At 39.6% G+C, this 20,781-nt stretch overlaps 1 protein-coding gene across 1 annotated transcript; it reads right to left on the bottom strand.

The window, feature by feature from the left end:
• Window positions 1–56: 56 nt before the first annotated feature.
• On the bottom strand, window positions 57–19,271 carry slc2a3a (solute carrier family 2 member 3a). Its single transcript, XM_039605786.1, has 11 exons — window positions 18,766–19,271; window positions 18,322–18,462; window positions 11,623–11,724; window positions 10,689–10,849; window positions 9,626–9,866; window positions 8,536–8,698; window positions 6,974–7,161; window positions 6,036–6,140; window positions 5,848–5,946; window positions 5,185–5,388; window positions 57–5,055 (listed from the first exon to the last, which is right to left on the bottom strand). The coding sequence occupies exons 2-11, from the start codon at window positions 18,331–18,333 to the stop codon at window positions 4,732–4,734; spliced, it is 1,599 nt and encodes a 532-aa protein (XP_039461720.1). The 5' UTR covers window positions 18,334–18,462; window positions 18,766–19,271; the 3' UTR covers window positions 57–4,731.
• Window positions 19,272–20,781: the final 1,510 nt, after the last annotated feature.

The raw sequence follows: 20,781 nt of genomic DNA, 5'->3' as shown, positions 1-20,781 counted from the left end.
ATGAGTGCTGAAAGAAAGATGGTCACACTTTGTGCAGTTACATGATGAATATTTTATTTAACAACATTATAACTGGTTTGTACAGTACAAACAAAAAAGGCTGGGGTGCATCACTGTTGTTGCACAGAAAAATGTAAAGAAAAAAAAAGGTAAATCACCAGCTTGGTCTATTTCCATCAAAACATATGATAAATATCACTTGGCTTAGTTTTTGGCTGCCACTCAAAGACAATGCATAAAGATACTGGCTTTTTAAAACGTGTCTGAAATAACACCCAGTCACTGCACTGCATACACAGTACAGATGTAACATTAACTAACCACGACACGGCCTTCAAGTTTCAGATGAACCTCGTTTATTGTTACTGAGTAAACCAGCAAGTTCTTTCTAACATACTGGAAGCAAAGGGAAGCTTTCTCACAAAGACACACATTTAATAACAGAGAGAGAGGCACAAACAGAATTACAGTACATGACACTCAAACATCTATTTACACATCAACAACACACAAGTTAGGACCAAACCAACACCGGAAACACAAACAGAACAAAGATCACAGCAGCCAAAGTGAACTGTTGAGACCTGTTCCTTGGTGATAGATTCATATCTGTGACATTGCATGAATATTACCAGAGCTGCTGGTTTAAAACACAAAAGCTTTGATAGTTTATTGTGAAATTTTTAAGTGTAACAATATGGCTAAAAGTCCTAACCAAACCGAGCAGTGCTAAACACCTGTGAGTGTAATGTGACTAGGCACGTACAGCCGGTGGACAACAATGTTAGTCAGGGTTTGATTCTTACTCACAGGCAGGTTGTGTACAATGTGCAAGGGTACTATTTAACCAGTTAACATCCACCAGGTCTCAGGCGATCTGTAAATGATTAGGGCTGGGTTAATATCCACCACATTTCAGGGAGCTTTTGCTTACTTACACCCAAAAAGGAAGCAGAAGAATAGACGAACTGCAATCTAACACGGCCACTGGTGATCTGCTGGATGTTAAGAGCCAAAGAAGCAGAGTAAGAGATACAGTAATGACAATGTGCACCCCGAACTAAAAAAGGAACCAAACACACATACGATGGCCAAAGTCAACATATAAATAGTACTCTATTAAAAAATACATATTTACAAATTAGCAATTATACTATCTTTGTACAGTAAGTGGAAGGTTTTGAGGGTTTTGGGTTCGTACATGTGCATAAAGTAGCTGTTGGGAGCAGTGTGAGCCTGGGTCCATATATCTGTTTTAAATCCTTTCAAAGACATTTGGGATGCACTGCAGTCAAACCAGGGGTTGAATCAGGGTTGAGTTACCCCAAATCCTTCAAGTTTTAAAGCCCTGTTGAAGAAGTTTTATCAAATTTTATCATTGTTCACTTTTCCACCACAGTTTGAATCAGAGGAAACACGTTCTAAGTATGCAAAAAAGCTGTGAAAATACAGTTAATTTTGTATATTAGATACTGCACAGTACTGTAATATTTTACAGCAGAAAACTGTTGTTGTACATAAGAGTAGGAACACTGTAAAATAACAGATTCATGCTGGCAAATATTAACTGGAATATTGTTACAGTGTTGTCTTAAAGATTGCAAAAATCCAATCTTTTCACATCAAAAGCAAGCTGTACGTTTTTTAAACTCCATTTTAAACATATAGCTCCACTTGTTTCCCAACTTCAGCCCTGTGACCTCAATGCTGAGAGCAGTGAACTGAAATCTTGGAGGTATCCTGTATCACAAAAGGCACAGCCAACAGGGCAGGCTGTGTAATAGAAAGAACTTTAAATCCATATCAGACTCAGTGTTAGTGCCATTGAAGAAGCTGCGTGTGACTAAACAGGCTCGAGAGACTAAACACGACACTGAACACCACCGGCGAGGAGGAGCGTACCTCACCCCTCCCTCAATGCAAGCACAGTACATCACCCACAAATACAGCAATACACAACAAAGTCATGACTCCACAAACAATCCCCTCGCTGCAAGAAATATTCATCTCAATAAATCTCTCAAGTTCAACAGGTCTGCAAAGTTATATATTTCCATCGTTTAAATGAGGCAGGTAGCATTGAAAGAAGTCTTGTCCAGACAAATATTCTTCCAGTGTACAATAAATGCAATAAATTCATGAATAAATACATAAATCAATAAATATAGCCTCGTTGTGCAGCATGAGTGAAAATAGCTTTTTTCAAGAAACTACAGAAATTCATGCAGTCACGACAGAATGTATAAAATATACTTTGTGTCACACATGTCTACACCACACACACTGTACACTGTTTGGAATACATAAATCTGTAATGGCTGATGGTGCTACACATGGCTAACTCTTCAGACAAAGCGTCACAATGTTGGCAGCATCCTGGCCCAAGCAAGTAAAGCCAGACACACATCACGCAGATGTGGTCTAATTTCTACAAATTGTTGTTGTTAATGTTCATTTTATTATTTGGGAATCACCAATAATGTATGAAATACACAGGACTGATTGTTGCTTATTTAGTCATTTAGCCTTTCAGCTTTTGTAAGAATAAACCCTTTTTATACTCTCACAGCATTGCGTCAAAGGGTAGTTTTAGTGCATTTGGGCTGTTGATTTTTAAAGCATTTGAAGACATTCTTCATGTCACGTTAACAAATCTGACGCACGTATGGGAAAAATTAGCAGACATGAGGAAAGATGAAGTTCATTTTGACCTGAAGAATGAAATAATTTAATGCACTTTCTCAGAGCGAGCTGAGATGCGCTGGAGGTTACGTAACCTCGGTTCTCTGAGTGTTCCCGTAATCAAACAACAGAAAGAAAGCTTTAAAGAAAACTCCAGGATTCGGAGCACATATGTAATAAAGTCTGCTGGAAAAAAAAGGTTTGCCCTCCAATCACTGGGTCCTGCATCCAGACCAGCTGCTTCCAGATGTTTTTTTTGTTTTTTTGTAGAATTAAAGCCCCAGTCAGTCCTTTGCAATTTCTGTATATAAATAAAAACAAAACCACATACAGTTTCGTTTCAGAACGAAAACACAATACTAAAAAATGTCCACTATGTCATTTTGGAAAGACAAAAAAAAAGTCAAAACTAATTTTTCCCTTTGTGGAAAAAAGTATAATTCAAAATAAAAGCCCATGAACCATCACAGACAGCTGTGTCACCCGTTATCCATACAGTATTAGCACTTCCCCCTTTAATTGTCTCTGCCCATTCTCAGCTCACATTGAGTTTAGGATTAAGATTGTACAATAAATGCACATTTGATGCCACTTTTATCTATTCTAACATCAGCTCTGACAGATATAAGTGTTCTGCAGGTAAATACAGTTTAGATTATTCTGTTAGACATAAAGCGCTGTAGTGCTCAATGACTTCTACGTTGCTGATTTTGGCTCTATTGCTTGCATTGCCGCTTCTCTGGTTAACAAGGTGCATTAATGCATCTAAATCTCTGAGCTACTCTTTAGGTGATGGAGGCAGAGCTTATTGCAGACTCTGTGTCACCCCTTGGGGCAAATCTGGAAAGCACTACAGTTCTTTGTTTGATTTCTAACTATATACTCTATACAAAAATCACTTTCTAAGGTTATAAATACTATGATAGTTTTCCCTTTAACAAAATAATATACATTGCACGTTACCCCATTGTACTCTACGTGTGTAAAATAATTAAAAGGGTTTTCGTTTACAGGGCACAGTCCTAAAAATAATAATCCTTTCTATGTATTCAGTGCGCGTTAAACAGTTTGAATAATTATAACTTTAAATTCTCAGGTGAACGGGACATTTTTTGGAGTAAATTTGGGATTCATCAGCAACTACATCAACTCTAAGATCAAAGATGAAGCAAAACACCTCTGCAATTGCCAGTTATTACCGAGGGTGGCGCCAAACTCCAACTAAGCAAAGGCATACTAGATTACAGCTTTGACCATCTTATTAGCTTTCAGAATTTCTACAGTTAGCGTGACCTGTGCGGCTGTTAAATCCCCACCGTGAAGAGCCGATTTCAGGTTGTGTGTTCACCATTTCTTTGGCTTTGCTCTTCAGAGCTCTCTGTGAGCACTTAATCAAATGCTGAAAGCAGAGGCTGTGAATATCCTTTCAGACCTGCGATTTGAGAACGCTTCCATATACAAAATTGCGACAAAATCTACAATGACATACAAACTACAGCTAAAATATATACTGCACTATACTGCCCACTACGACACATGTCTAATATTTTAAACAGAAGTGTGTCATTTTTAAAAAATGTGGATCATTGTTATTCTAACACCACTCAGGCCTGAACTCAAACATTATGTTTAAGGAGACACCTATACACCTTCATAAAAGCATCATCCTTTCACCTGGACTGTTACCCCACGCCTGCTTTAATTTTGTTTTACAGTGTGTCATCCTGAGACTCACTGCCATGTTGAAAAAGAGTCACACTGTCAGTGAGTGCAGCTGAATTCCTAGGAATGTATCTGTTTCTTTTCAAAGGAAGAGAAGATTTAAAAGAAGGAAGTGTGAGAACTTTCAGAAAAACAAGAAGTCCAAAGTGCGATGATGAGAGCAGAAAGTAGGACCTTTCAAACGTCCAAACCCATAAACTCATGACGCTATTGTTATCTAAGCCTGCTATAAAATAAGCTAACTTCTTTAGTTCCAATTTAGAGTATGTCTAAAATTGCTGTGGCTCTTCCTTCGTTTATAACCTCTCTTATCCATTAAAACCTCATCTACACCTGCTCTACTTGCTCTCCTGTGCTGCCCTGTTTAGCTTCAAGAGGTGTGGTCTCAGCCACCGGAGATGGAGCTGCTGCCGGTGCCTCCACCAGTGGGACCTTTTCCTTCACAGGAGAGGCAGGAAGCGTCACAGCAGTGCTGGCACTGGCTGGAGGATCCTCGGTGGACGAGGAAGGAGGAGGTGCGCCACTACTAAAGCCACGAGCAATCTCGTCAAAGGTCTTGCCTTTGGTCTCGGGGACTTTGATGAATGTGAAGATGAAAAAGAGGATCAGTAAGCCGGTGAAGATGAGGAATACCCATGAGCCCAACCACCCCTGAGGAGAGAAGAGAGCAGAGTCAGAATGACCTATAGCAAAATAAATAAGAATCATAAAATCAGTCAGTCAATAATCTACAGTGAAGCAAAATAAACCACAAGAAAAAAACGATCACCTCTCCCTTACCTGAAGTGTGGGGAAGCTCATTCCAACCAGGAAGTTAGCCGTCCAATTACAGCAGCCGGCCAAAGCCATGGCTGCTGGGCGGGGCCCCTGGGAGAACAGCTCGGCCACAATGAACCATGGGATTGGACCGGGGCCCAGCTCAAACATAGCCACAAAAAGCATGACAGCCAAGATGGCCACGTAGCTCATACCAGGGATGTTATCCTGCACAGACAGAAGAGAATGAGCTACTACTGCACGCTTACTGACTGACAGGAACAAAAAGATTACCTTATCTAACAGTTAGTGAGAGCATGCAATGGTGAATTATTTGCTTTTCAGTGAAACTAAGTATATTTATTTGCTCCTTAATTATTTATTATTTTGTTTTTATATTTTTTTCTACGTTTCCACATCTTATACAAACCACTGACTGAAAATGGCAAGAGACAAAAATACAGAAAAAAGTAATAATATTAAATAGAATAATTAACCAATTAATTGCTTTTAAAATATATAAATGGCTATGGGAAATAACTGATGTATACTGCATCGGCCATTCAACATAGCAACAAAACCAAACAGCTGATGTCGTATTTACTTTTGTTTTGGCTGTGGAGAGAATCAATCACATCTTTGTTCTTACTCAGCCTCTGTATTGCTCTCTGACATCACTGAACTCACCAGCAGGAGGGACACAGTCATAAGCAGAGCGCTAACCGCCATCCCACCCAGTCCCAGGAGGTGCAGAGTCCTGCGCCCTGCTTTCTCCACTAGGAACAACTGTAGGACAGGGACATTGTGAGTGACGTGCTTCCCAGTGCACACAAACGCATACCAAGATGAAAGAGAGACACGGCGGCATCACTCACAGAAACAATGGTGAAGATGGTGTTGACGACGCCGGCTCCGATGGTGGCGTAAATGGGCTGCTGCACACCGGCTGAGGAAAAGATCCCAGTGGAGTAGTAAAACACCTGAGGGAGGTAGAGAGGATGGAAGTGAGAATATGAGGGATGTAATATTACCTCATTTATAACAGTATCAAAATAAATAATGCATATGTTATTTTCCCGCTGACCTCCATCTTTTATAAACCAGTTTTTCTATAGTATCCTTCTGGGAGCTGCCAACAGTGAGAATATAACAGCCCAACCTTCCCAACATCCAGGAATAATAGCTACGCCCAGTTTTATAGCATGACGTTGCTTATAAGAGATTTTTTAGTCAAATAACAACCTTTAGAGGCATTTTTGTCCAATATTTGTTTCCAATGAACTAAAAGATCCAGACATGTAATAAGAAATGCTCAGAGCGCTAAACTGCCCTCCATCTGACTCTGACCAGTGGTTTGAGGGACATCTGTAGCACTGCTGTTATTTTTATTTTTATTACTTATATTTATCAGTTTTATTATATAGATTTTTTAAAAATGAAGGGCACAGGATAAACATTAAACTAAAAATAAACATTAAACTTCCATCCATCCATCCAACTCAGGGCCACCAGGGAGGCTGGAGCCCATCCCAGCTCTCATGGGGCAAGGGGCAGGGTACACCCTGAACAGGTTGTCAATCTGTTGAAGGTTGCACAGAGGCAGGCAATCATGCTTGTTTACATTCACACCACAGCCAAATTAACCAATTAACTTAATGCCATGGATGTCTATGGAAGGAAGTCAGAGTATTTGAAGAAATCCCACAAATGGATAGGATAAACATGCAAACCCTGGACCTTCTTTCTGTGAGCTGACAGCACCAACCACCGCAAAGCTGCACCAAAAACAGACAATAAAACCCATTAAACTTACAGCGTTAATTCCTGACAGCTGCTGGGAGAGCTGCAGCATGATGGCGATGAGGAGGGGCTGTCGGTACGCTGCCGTGCGGAACAGTTCAGCGATGGTTACTTTCTTCTCCATGGCCATCTTGGCGCTCTCCTCCTTCATCTCCTGCAGATCTTTTCTCACATCCTCAGAGCCACGCAGACGCACAAGCACTGCGGACAGAACAGAGATAAGTTATGTTCACCTTTACAGATGCAAAAGACAAAAAACACAAAACAGCAACAAGAAGATGTAGACATTCAAGAGTAACATGCTGGAACAACAACTTAGAGCTATCGGACAGAATTCACCACAGGTCATACGCAGATTAGTTTTCCTGGATGTTTATCACACATCAAACTCAGGACAGGCTCCTGCAATCCATGAACTACATTTTAAAATGAGCTATAATCTTATAATGGCCACCAGCGGGCGCTACACAGCAGGATTCACACAGTCTTTTCCGACATAACGTCAGAGTTTGTTTATTTAAAAAAGACAATCTGCATATTTATTCCTTCACAAAAGATTGTGAGTTATAGCAGCTTTGTTTATCATAACCTTAATTCATAACATCAGGACACATTGCTAAATTTTGCTTTCTGTAGAGAATCTGCAGTCACTAAACGCTCACAGTAACTGTGTTTGTTTATCTTATGGAGGCGTGAAGGAGAAGTGGGTCAGGGCCTCAGAGTCAAACCAAACAGGCTACATGTGGAACAGATGCCAAAACCTTGTGTCTGTTCAAGGACTCCTCTGATCAGGCTCGACCTTCCTCCTGACTCCGCTGATCCCACCTCTGTGTATCTGTAACAAATCTCTCTCTTTCTCACTGCTTCTGTCGCTGTAATGCTGCAGTGCTGTAGTGCTGTAGTAACTGCTGAGTAGTTCCAACATTATTACATGCAGACACTGTGTTAGCCAATGGGACCATCTCAAGGTGGTCTTTAGCAGTAATGCTGGTGCTAATAGAATGTTATAGTGTTATAGGTGCCGATAGAGACAATAAACCTAATAACAGTGAGTGCAGTAGCTCCAACAACAGCTCCACGAGTGACTGAAGTTACATTTCTTTTGGTGGTAGTTTAATTTAGTTTATTAAAATCCCTATTATCCACATTAGTAGCAGTTATACCGTAATAGTAGCATTTACATCCAAAGACTATACTTGTATGTGTTGTACTTCATATATTTTAAGGTAAAGTGATTAATTTATCAGTAGACAGTTCCTTCGCTCCTATTTTGAAAGGTCAGTCACTGCTAATGAGCTAGCTCTTGCTAGTTCAGGGTGTTGTTGTGATGGTTTTCAATATAAGTTTGCTAACTCGAGTCTCTTTTCTTCTACTGCAGCTTCCATTCTGCACAGGCTTCATGCTAAAAAAAGGTGTTGCTAATCTAAACTCACTGAGGCTGCAGAGGAGAACGAGAAATACCAGCGCCAGGTGCAATCTAAGATGTTGGAGTTGGAGTCCATCTATGCACAGCAGCAGAAAAAGCAGTAATGTTGTGTGTCATTGCAGTATATTTGTAGAAGTATTATTGTGTACCATTGCGTGCCTCCTCCTCCTGTTTGAGGTTGATGAGCAGGAAGCGGGGGCTCTCGGGACAGAAAGGCAGCAGGATGCACTGTAGGACAGCGGGGGCCACAGTCAGGGCCAGCAGCAGAGGCCACAGGTCGTCTGAACCCAGCAGAGCTTCCAGACCAAAGATCTAGACACCAGGGGACACAGAAAAAGGGTAAGACTGATAAAAACAATAAACTCAATCAGTTTTAATGCCCACTGTGTATCCTAGCTGATATCCTCTTGTAGATACTACCCAGCCAACTTTGTAGTAAGACAAGACTAAAGAATATCTTTTTTAAATTCATGCAGAGCTTTCATATTTCATGGCCTCACAGTTCCTCCACGTGGGCACTCCTTCCTGAGCCTGGTTCTCCTGGAGGTTTCTCCCTGTTTAAAGGGAGTTTTTCCTTCCCACTGTCACCAAGGGGCTTGCTCATAGTGGGCCATCTAATTGTTAGGGTTTTCTCTGTATTATTCTAGGCTCTTTACCTTACAATATAAAGCACGTTGAGGTAACTGTTGTTGTAAATTTGGCGCAATATAAATAAAATTGAACTGAAGTAGAATCACTGTAGTGATCACTTTGGGCTGCTTTTGATCTTTGCTTTGTCACGTCGGCTTTTTTTCATTTGTAAAAACTAAAAGAAAGATAGTTTGTCCTCATTAGGACAGGGATTTGTCTTAGTGTGTGCGTATCCTAAGGTTTCTCTTGTTAACTTGTAATTAAGTTAACTTTAACTTTAAATTTAGGGTATTTTTGCCTTTATCAAACATGAAAATGGATCAAATTTGACCTGAGCAGTAAGTAAGGGTTAAGTTAAGTTACATTAGTATTACTAAGCCTGAGGTTTGACTTAATAAACTTTCAATTCAATTACATTTGATTTACATAGCACCAATTTACAGCAGCAGTCACCTCAAGGCATTTAATGTTGTAAAGTAAAACCCCTGCAGCATTAAACAATCAGATCTGTGTAAAGCTGTACTCCAGCAAATTACATTAATTTCCTAAAGCAGTCAAGCAGATTTAGTCACAGGTCTCTAGTGTGAAGTTTTTAGTAGAGCTGCTGACCTGAGCGATCAGGATGCCCACAACCACGCCGAGCTGGTGCAGAGTGCCGAAAGCTCCGCGGAGCGGCGTTGGTGACACTTCGCCAACATACATGGGAGTCAGGCCAGTAAAAAGGCCGCAGAAAAGGCCGATGACCAGACGCCCAGCGATCACCATCTCGTAGGAGGAACAGATGGTGGAGAAGCCCATAAGGAGGCCGCCGATCACTGCCAGACAGTTCACCAGGATCATGGAGCGACGCCTGAGGATGAGGTTGAGGAAAGAATATGAATGTTAATGATAAAAACTAATTAAAAACACAAAAAAATTTACAAAAAAACTCCACAACTTGATGCTAAAACTTTTGACAGAGCAAAACTAACATTTTCAACCAAATACCAGGGAGGAAAATTAAAGCTAATGTAGAAGTCCCAAAGATTGAAACTCCTGGGATGACGTCTCAAGGCTGGCTCCAAAAGTATCCATAGATTTCCATGTTAAAAGGCTTAAATTTAGATGAGAACAAAAACATTATTACCATGGGATATAGATAATATTTAGTCTCTATAGATAATTTCCCTGCTCTTTAACACTCAAGGAGGCTTTAAATAAAAACAAAAAACAGTTTAAATACAGTTTAAGTTATTTGGGCACCATTTCGTCTTTTCATTTTGCTAGCCAACACTAGCATTAGCTGTGTGTTAACTTCCCAGTAACTTCACATGGTGACCGGCAGCAGACTCACCACAAATAAACAATTTAGAAGGAAATGGAAAAATAAAGGAACAACTCTGGGGAACATCAGAGCAAAGCAGAGAACTCAGGACAGACACGCTTCATGAGATCCATTAACAGTAATGGGCTGTGACGGCTCAGCTGTACCAAACAGGAAATGCACAGAGCCAATGTAGTGAAAAACACTGCTGTGACATAATGTCCACAAAACTGCTCTAAAAGTAAAAACATGAATTCTTATATAGAGGCTGTAACTAAAAGGTTTTTTGGCTAAAGATGGTGAAAGAAAAGAAATCTTGCATGTTACCTATAATATTACACAACAGGGTGAAGAAGGTTCGTTTCTTACCTGCCAAATTGGTTAGCTATGACACCAACACTAAAGGAGCCCACCATGCCGCCCACACTGAAGATGGAAACAGCAACGCTCCAGACAATGGTGCAAACACCAGGGTCGATGTCCTCGTTATATCGCTTATACCAGGTTACGTTGAAGAAAGATTTGAGTTTCTGTAGATGGATGCACAGACGGAGGATGAGAAAACAGATCAATTCACAGAACTGACCAGAAACTGCAGAACAGCTTCAGATGCTACTTTAAATCTTAAAGAATAGACAGAACATAATGGTATTTGGTATTTTATGTGTTCAATAAACAAAAAATAACTATATTTAAAACAAAGATAAAGTTAGAAAGTGACAAACGGAGAGATCTGTTTCAACCAAACAACTTTTTCAAAGAGGTTATTTTTGTTATATATTCTTTCACATTAATAAAGCACTGACTTTTATCTCTTAGCTAAGTTTAGTTATGAAAAAAATAAAAATCTCCCCCAAATTAACACAAATATTTTCTAATTTAAGCCTAAATATAATTCTGATGTAATGTTGCTACTCTGAAAACAAGCAAAATTAACCCTTTAAAGCCAAGCGTATCGTATTTGATACATGTTTTTGTGAGTTTTTGAGACTTCAACATCATCGGTGTGGCATTTTTTTACCCTCAAAAAATGATATAAATTGAATGACACATTTTTAATGACTAAATTGCAAAAATATGGCTAATGTAGCAAATGTGATACAAATTAAAACTCATATATGCAGATTAAAATTTGATATATTTTTATATATTTTGTCTAAAGGTTCAACAAACACTCCACTATCGAAAATTAAAGATTGAGCTTTAGAAAGCTTGAGAAATCAGATATTTGCAATCTTTACAATAACTTATTTCTCCTATAGTATGAAGCCTACATCACATTAGATTGCTAATATTCACCAACCATCTCTGGAGCATTGATGACTCCTGTGTTGTAACCAAACTGCAGCGAGCCGATGACGGCGGTGGCGAGGGAGAACAGGAGATAACCTGTGACCTGTTTGTCCTGGAGGGAGAAAGAAGGGGAATGAAAGGAGGAAGAGGAGAAGGGAGAAGAAGAGGTATGACAAAGATATTGAATATGAAATTTGATATCATAATGGGATTTTAAATTATTGCAGGAGGCAGATGCAATAAAACTTAGAAGCTGACGCCAGACAGGTCAGAGATGCAGCGTCACACGAGCAGTGATAGCAGGAATCAAACGGTGAAGTCACTCGGGCTGCACGTAGCAGCACTCACATGTAGGTACACACACTTACTCATCATCTTTGTACTCTAATAAACATACCTGCTACTACCACATATCACTGCTATTTATTCTTCAGAGCAACTTCTTAAGGTTAACGGCAAATAGAAAAATCACGAAAAGATATAATCAAAACAATAATACACAAAAAAATCAAGTGCCCTCTGGGTAGAGCCACGGCTCTGTGATCAGTCGTTTTCATGCTTGCGTTTGTCCTTCCGGAAGATAATCAACTGAATGCAGATGAAATTCAATCCTGAAGCCGTCCACCGGCTCCTGCAACAGAACCGGGCCTCATAACACAATCTATTCATCTATTTAATGAAATTAGGGTGTGCGATAAAGGAGCCATCACTGTTGTTATTGTGATCAGATGCTCGTAAGCTGCAGTAACGCTGATAAGAAATGATGACGAGTTTTAGGCTTATCCTGGATCAGGGTGGGTTTGCTCTTTAAGTATCATGCTTCTGTTATTGCTTTTATTTCTAAATTGAAGTAATAGCTAAATACTGGTGATTCTAATGAATTGGTGATGAAAAAATTTCAACTCCTCATTTCTGTCTGAAGGAAAAAGGTTTAATTAAGATTTACTTTTGCCACATTACCCTTATCTCAAGGATAAATAGCATCCTTTCTTTTGCATTATTTGATTAGTTGTGTTCCATAAACCCCAACTTAGAAGGACTGAAGCTAGTCCACTACTCCTGGTTGTGATTCCAAGCCTGGAAGGGCATCCAATGTAAAACCTAATCAAATATGTCGATCCCTGTGCTGTGGTGACCCACTCAGCAGCTGAATGTATTTTTTGAGTGATGATTCTACACGTGCAACTTTTGTCCCCATTATCGTCAAAATTTAAGTTTTAGCTTGCTCACTATTCATTTAGGTAAGCACTCAAAAATAACTGTCTGGAGGCATTCTCAAGTTGACTGACAAGAGTTACTTCTAGAAGGACTTTGGTACACCCAGGTGCAGGATATTTGTTCTGGTTGAAATGTTAGATTAAATATTTGTGAGTCTGCTATATTTAGAGTGCAGATTGCCCTTCACTTTTCTTCATTGCCTTCTGCACAGTGCAATGACACAAAAATCATACTTGAAATACTTTTAATATAATAAGCTTGCTATGGATTATGCTAAATCAACAGCACAATAAAGTGTGCAGGAATAAAATCCCTGTAGCTTTTCCTCTCTTCCTCTGATTGGTCGTGTTTAACCAACACCCCTGAGACAAAAACAATCCTGAGAAGTGCAGTGTATGCTAATATTATGTGACCTCGCCGTGATATTGTTGTACCAAGGGCGGTGTATCACCTGAGGCCCATCGACATCTCTATGTGGCCTCAAAAACAGCAGCCAGTTCCGCCCCGTCAGCAGTGGGTCTCCTTATTACCGGCTGTATGCTGAATTACTAACATCAGCAGAAACAAAGACACAGTGGCCCAATTTCTGCTGCCGTGACCCAGTTTGACCTGAATCTCATGACTAGGATCAATTCCTCAAACATAAGTATAGAGCTCTTTGATAAAGTCGACCTTCATTGACCCTTGATTGTTAACAGGAGGGATTAAAACAATAGTGCCATTATGAAAACTGTGTTTTGAGATCTATAATAAGTAACTGTGATATGTATATGAGTCTACTGGCAGTGTAATGTAAAGAATATAAAGTGAGAGTGATGTGAGCTCACTTGCTGGAATGTGTTAATAATCTGGCAGCATCATTTTGTGTTGTCTGGAGATGTGAAAACATAATTGATCTAAATCGGGAAACAAGCTATTACAATAATCTAATCACAAAGGCATAAAGGCACAGACTCCAGTTCCACCAAAGAGACCACATGTTACAATTTAGAAATGTTCCTCAAATGAGAAAAAAAGGAATGAAACACTGATTTTACATGCAAGTCAAAACCCAGAGAGGCATCAAATATAACACCAAGACTTCGGACACTGTGACTGAACAATAGGATGTAAGAGTTTGACTGATATTAGAATATAAACCAGGAGGGGCTATGACCATGGCCTCAGTTTTGTTGGTGTGTAAGACAAGGTGATTGCTAGAGTGTCAATCACTTATATGGGTTAAACATTGTAGTAAGCTGGATAGCCTTTGCAGCTGGTGACACTTGAACATTTGAATGTCATCAGCATTTGGCACAAAAAAAATTCAGAAAAAGATTTAATGATGACAGCTAAGGGAAGGAAGTAGAAAAATGTAATGGGCCTGGGACTGAACCTTGTGGAACCCCACAGGTTAGAGAAGCAGTGTTAGAGGAGAACTAAGAGAGATAAGAACATAAGAGAAAACTCCCATCCAATACATAAGAAAAAACAGTTAAATGCAGAGCCAGAGTTACCAGCAACTAAAATGTTATGGTCAAGAGTATCAAAGACTGCACTTTGATCAAGTAAAACAATTAAAAAACGATTGCCTGCATCAGAATAGATTATTAAAAAGATGAGTCTCAGTGGAGTGCTGCTTTTAAAAACCAGACTGAAAAGGGTCAAAGATATGTATTTTGCATGACAGGCATCTGAATGTAGTTAAAACAACTGGTACCCTCATTTTTATTTCTTGAGATTAAATAAATCATAAAGTGCACTCTTTTGATATAAGGACTATTTTGCTTCTCCCCATCCTTAAGGATTTGGATAAAATATAAAAATAATCAATAATCCTCTGAGACACCACAGACTAAAAGCCTCGACATCTCTCTGGGTGTGTCTGCTAATGGACATAAGAGAATTTGTCTGTATTTAATGGATGTTATGATATAAACAATCACCAAAAAAGATTATCTTTAATCTGTAATTAAAATTTTGAAAACTAGAAAATATCTGCAAACGTGGCTGCCAAACAATAGTGCTGCATGTTAAACCTGTGGAGTAAGGACCTTCAAGTGTTTATTTATTATTATTAGGCTCATATGACCTCAAAATCAACATAGAGGTTATATGACTCAACTGACTGCTGAAGAGGAAGACGAGAAGAAGAAGAAGAAATCAGTGGCTTGCACGAACTACAAAGGCGGAGGGAGTCAACCTAAACACTGTAACTGCTGTAAGGTGAGAAGATGGAGCTGTTTTACACAATTGTTACATAGTTACTGAAGGCTGTAATAGGTTTCTCTAAAAAAAAAGAGTCAGAATTTGTGAATGCAACCCTCCTCACGTGTCTGAAATCATCAGCATCAGCTCAGCTGAAAGTTAATTAACTGAGACAGAAAAAAGGCCTCCAGCACGACGTAGGAACAAAATGAAATTCAGAGTGGTGTCTTAGCTGTAAACCACTCTCCCATATCCAATGACACATGCACACACACACACACACACACTCACTTCTTTCTATATTTGACCTCCGGTTCACCTTTGTCTTCCTCTCCATCATCCTTCTCATCCTTTTTTTTGTCAAGTCACAGTGACTCAGTAGAATTTGTCAGTCACCTGACAGCACCCAAAACATCTCAAATAGCGATCAATAAGAAGGTTAAATGTCTGTACAGCTACATTTCAGCTACACTGTGACGTTTGTGATCCAGAGGATTAGTAAACTGTCCATCTACTGCGTCTGGGTGGCAAATTCTTTCTTCTAACAGCCGAAGCTCTTCTTGATTTTACGAATGAAACACTTTACGATTCCATTTTTAATTATGAAGATATATCAAACTGGATTTCAAGCATTTTATTCACATTACTGCAAACATTGGAAGGACTTAATGTTCCTTTTAAGAGAACCTGTTTCATGCAAGGGCGTGTCCAGGAAAAGGGGAGGGTGGGGCCAGTGGATTGGACCATAATGTTGTCCCAATCCCACTGGACTAGACTATTCCATCTGCAACATTTAAGTGATGCAATCATTACTTAATCAATAGCTATGGTCCACTAATATGCCACTCTGTCTGTGATTATTTTTGATGAGTACTTTTACTTAATTACTTCAAGTACATTTTGATGCCAAAAACACTCTTAGCACTCTTAGTCTACTCAGGTAGAAGTTAGATTTTTACTTAAGTAAACAACCTAAATATTCTTTTTTACTACTTTGCAAATGAGTCAATCAATATAAAACAATTAGCTTAACAACAGGACTCCTGTAAAGTTCCATATTTCATGTAATACAATTTGATTTAGTGCACATGTCTGTGCCTAAGCCTGGAAATTAAGATTTTCTAATTTATTTCTGATAATATATTCTCCCGTCATTATTCTTGGTCTCCCACATCTTAAAAAACACCCTGGAAACACCCCTGGTTTCATGCAGAAAAATGTAATAATCAACCTCCTAAAAACACTCTAAACAGGAGAAGGACAAACTTGGTAGTAGCCTGTTGCACCAAACACATTTGCTGAACAGATGCTGTGTTACTATGGCAACCTGTCTCATGATAACAGCACGAGATCACACTGTTCTAGTGTGCAAAAAGCCTCCCTGATACACCACAACACAGATTTAACAAACAGATATTTTTTGTGTCTACACAGGGAAACATTTATACAACCTGCATGTCATTCTAGTACAACAACTGTGTGTATCAGATGATCACATGACTCATACATTAGACCTCTGTGCTCATACTGCATCTTTTTTCTTTTAACACAAAGTGTCTGTATTTAAGCCTCCACCCCTTATTCCACCCTTCTGTCCATCCATCCAAGAACGCCCACAGCTCCCCCTCCTCCCTCCCCCTCTTTCCTTCATCTCCATGGCAACAGCCTGGAGGTGACACGTTTATTGACATAGGCTGAAAGTAACCACGGTGCAGCAAACATGCGGCAGTGTCTCATTCACTAAAGTATTACTAATCCACAGCAGCACTGCGTGGAGGTGTGCATGCATGCGTGCACACACACACAGATACGATGAGTACATCTGACCTACATCTGCACTCAGCCAACCAGCTCATAGTCTCTGAAGACTGAATTGTTGAAGGTAACCAGGAAGCAGGGTTAATGTATTGATCTGTTCATGATGAAGGACTCAGGCTCTTCTGCGAGGGGAGGGTCTCACAGGTGTCAGGTGGTGTACTGACAAGCAGATCCATAATTTGCATGAACAGAGGAGGGTGGGGCAGAAGGAGGCCATCAGAGAAAGGCTATAATCCCTTCAGTGTTTAAGGTGAGTCATAAATGTCTGAGTCACTAAACATTTAAATACAAAAAAATCCTGTGAAATCAGATATTTGGTGGTGAATCCTGTCACCAGTGCAAGGTCCGATGTATTTTGTATCACCTACAGAAACAATTAAAAGGTTGTTTTTTCACTGTATATTTTTTAGGAAACAATTCCCCCTTTTTGTTTTAAGAAATTTCCTTGTTAAATTACAAAAAAGTACAACCATATCAGCCCTTATTAAATCAGCACTATTATTAAATTGCTGTAAAGAAGTTTCTTAATAAAAAAAGATTTTTAATATTCCTAGTGTAATCTGCACAGTTTATAACTGTAAACATGTAACTGCATGTACCTTAATACTGTACAAAATTACTTTTAATTAATTGCTTTAAAATTAATTTTTCCTCATTGTTTTTCATGTGAAGATTTCAGATTACATTTATAACAAAAAGTAGTTTTTTGAGTCAAATAAGGATGGAAACACGAGCTAAACTACTGGGAACCTGATGTTCTTCACATGTCAGATACTTTCCACCATATCATTGATTTTTGGGAGGAAATGGAAATTGCTTTCTTATTTTTGTGTCAAATGTAATACCATGCTTTGTAACTAGAAAGCAAATCTATTTTTAAAAAGGCATCTTAAAGCTTTATTTATACTGCAAAAGGTTTCAACAAAATTCATTTGACTTCAAACTGACATCTGCTATGAAGGTTGTGTGTCTCTGACAACCTGTTAGACTGTGACAACCAGAAAATGTAAAAGTATCTGAATTTGAGGTCATTTATAGTTATGTTAACTATAAATGTACAAGTACACAGTAATAAAACTGAAAGTATAAAGTAGAATGAAATATGCATTAAGTCGCACAAAATCAGACACTGCTACTGAAATCACAGATAATACCAGAATGCACAAACATACACATGGTATTCCTCTGGTGCACATTTGGCACCCATCTGCAGTGCTCTTGCATGACTCAGAGAGCTCTCATGGCGCACGTACTGGTTTATACCACCCACACGCCTTCGCTTACACTCTAACTTTATATAGAAAAAAAGAAACAGTATTAAAAATAAATCCCTTAGTTGCAGTGACTATTCATCTGTTTTTCATCCAGTTCATTAAAGGCGAACTGGAGCAGTAGGCCTGTTTCGTCCTACAACCTCTCTCTCTCTCTCTCTCTCTCTCTCTCTGAATGTGGGTCACACAGAATAAAGAATATTAAAATCTCTTGCCTGACTCTCCATCTTTTCAAGTCTGTCTGGGCGATCACCGGGCAAATTTTAGGATTTCCAAACTGCAGGATGGAGTCTGGAGCTGGGAGCTTCAGGTGGTGTTTAAAAGGCTTCGCAGGACCCGCCCGTCGGTGCTGAAAACTGCAGGAAAAGGAGGAAACCTCATTAGGCGCTGTCCGTGGTACCAAACCGACTCCATCAGGGAGGACACGACTACTCTCCCCTCATTTCCCATCACAAACCGATCTCAAGTTATCAGTACCATGCTGCTATAGTGCAGGTTTAAATGGAAAGAAAAAGTAGCTGAAATAATAAAGTTAACCTCTTTGTACTCATGTGGCCTAATGCCGGTCAAAGTGGAGCTGCAGTAGATTATTCCCACCCCCTGCTTGCCCCCAAAGACCCTAAACCCGTGCACAAAGCGGACAAATAAAGGGTTCTCACCTGTCGTGACTGCCAGTCCGGACACAGGAGCTGCAGCGGTCGCTTTTTGCGGCAGTGCCTCTCTTCTTTTCTCATATAGGCTAATTCATACGGGGAGCTGCGAGGGGAACCGCACGTAACCGCACGTAGTCGTATTTTGTTTGAGGCCAGCCTATGAGAAATGAGGACGCAGGGATGCCGTGAATATGGCCGCGCCCCCTCACAGTTTGACGTGAAGCATCTCATGACTCCTGCGCATCATCACCGCATCCCGTGAGGCGAGGCGGCGTCTATGTCCTATTATGGTTACAGCCTTATTTCGGTTAGTTGGTCAGCTCAGTTAACGAAAAGACTCCGCATGCGCGGACTGTTTGCGTGAGTGACTGTGGTGGGGGATGATAATGGTGAACCCTTCTTCCTCCCTGCCCCGTCCTGGTGTCCTCCTCGGCTTCCCATGATGCCTCTCGCTGGCGACCTTGACAGAAGCCACTGGACGACTGATGCTGCAGATGCTGAAAGGAGGCGGGCAGTTGCCAGGGCAACAGGTCATGCAGTGCGGCACAGAGGATATTTCAGCTGCAGAAATAACACTGTCACTTTTGCACACTCACGAACATGCTCTCAGAATTTGTGAAGCACGAGCAGAGAAAGGCCATCAGTATGAGCTGGTGCTGAAATCACGCACGCACTGCAGTTCTTTCACGCTCACGATTCGCTCCTGACAAAGATACAAACAAAAATCAGCTGACTCCCTGGAGGAGGTTTGTGTGGAACTATTATGCAATGAACGTAACATTTCTCTGTTCTGCCTCAGTGAATTTGTTTACAAAATAAATAAATAAAAATCTGCAGTCTGACATATTCAACATGAGCATCATTTAAAAGCTTTACTTGTTCCCCTCTGAAGCCAGAATAAAGGTTAAATATCACATTTGTGTGTCAACATGTATAATAAGACCTCAATGATATAAACATCTGTGACATCTGCTCTTCACTTGCTGATGAAGATCATGCGATATGATATAAAGCACCATTAAAGGGACCTTGTGGTGAGGTGGTTTTCTCAGCAGCATTTTTATTTAGTTCTTCTGTGCAGTTTCTTCCCGTCATTTTCACACATACACTAATGCTACAATAACTGTCTACCTTTCCCAGAAGAGAATCCTCTCCACCTCTACTTTTCTCTAGTGTTTCTTTCACATACACACAAAAGGCTATAAGATGTATTACATCTTACTAAACCCGTTGTATGGCTGTATAAATGAAATAGGGTTACATTTCACTTCATGCAAACATGTTTTATCCATCACCTGCTTTGTACTTTTAACTTGCTTCATTTGAGATTCAAATACAAAATAACCATTCTTTGTCTTAGTAGTTTGACCTGAGCACACGTTTCCCACGCCCCAATTGCTAAGAGCAGTGTTAACAGCTTAATAATTAAAGAGAACGCATTAAAAATGATTATTTAAAATCTGGACATACAGACATGCCTTGGAGATAGAGGCCTTGTAAGTGGTGTCTAGACTTTTCAAAATAAGGGTCTTTTTGACAGCATAAAATCAAGGTTTACAGTTTATGTTGAAAGTTATTTTTACAGGTACATTTCAGAAGAATGACTGTTTGTGTTTTTCTTGTTTTCAGTTCAGTTGTTTTGAGCTGCATCTCTAGAACAGCTTTTAGCGCTCTTATTTTTTGTTAAAAATCTTGAATAACGTTAAAGTTCAAAAGCAAATTATGGCACAATAAGTAATGTATATAATGATGCGCACCACTTAACATTTATACTGATTGTTTGTTTTCATGAACTGTCTGATGATGCAACACTTTTGCATTGTGGGTCAGCATTATCTTCTTTCTTACCATAAAGGATGGTAAAGTGTTTCCTCTCCTAAAGGAGGTAATAAAGGAAGCATTGAAGCAACTTTCCATAGTATTTAGAGAATTCAAACAGTTGTTATAATGGCTGCCGCACAGACACAGCTAAAAGCCTGAGTAAACTGTAAATTACAACTGTCAATTAGCAAAAGTCAGACA

The sequence above is a fragment of the Oreochromis aureus genome, linkage group 22, assembly GCF_013358895.1.
Source record: "Oreochromis aureus strain Israel breed Guangdong linkage group 22, ZZ_aureus, whole genome shotgun sequence".
Classification (NCBI taxonomy): Eukaryota; Metazoa; Chordata; class Actinopteri; order Cichliformes; family Cichlidae; genus Oreochromis; species Oreochromis aureus.
This window is presented reverse-complemented; position numbering and strand designations above follow the sequence as displayed.

What these genes read in the sequence shown, in the direction of transcription:
- slc2a3a (XM_039605786.1), bottom strand. An exon ending in ATAGCTAACCAATTTGGCAG is followed by an intron (nt 9,867 to 10,688) that starts GTAAGAAACGAA and finishes CCTCATCCTCAG; the next exon opens with GCGTCGCTCCATGATCCTGG. An exon ending in CCATCTTCACCATTGTTTCT is followed by an intron (nt 5,947 to 6,035) that starts GTGAGTGATGCC and finishes CCTGTCCTACAG; the next exon opens with TTGTTCCTAGTGGAGAAAGC.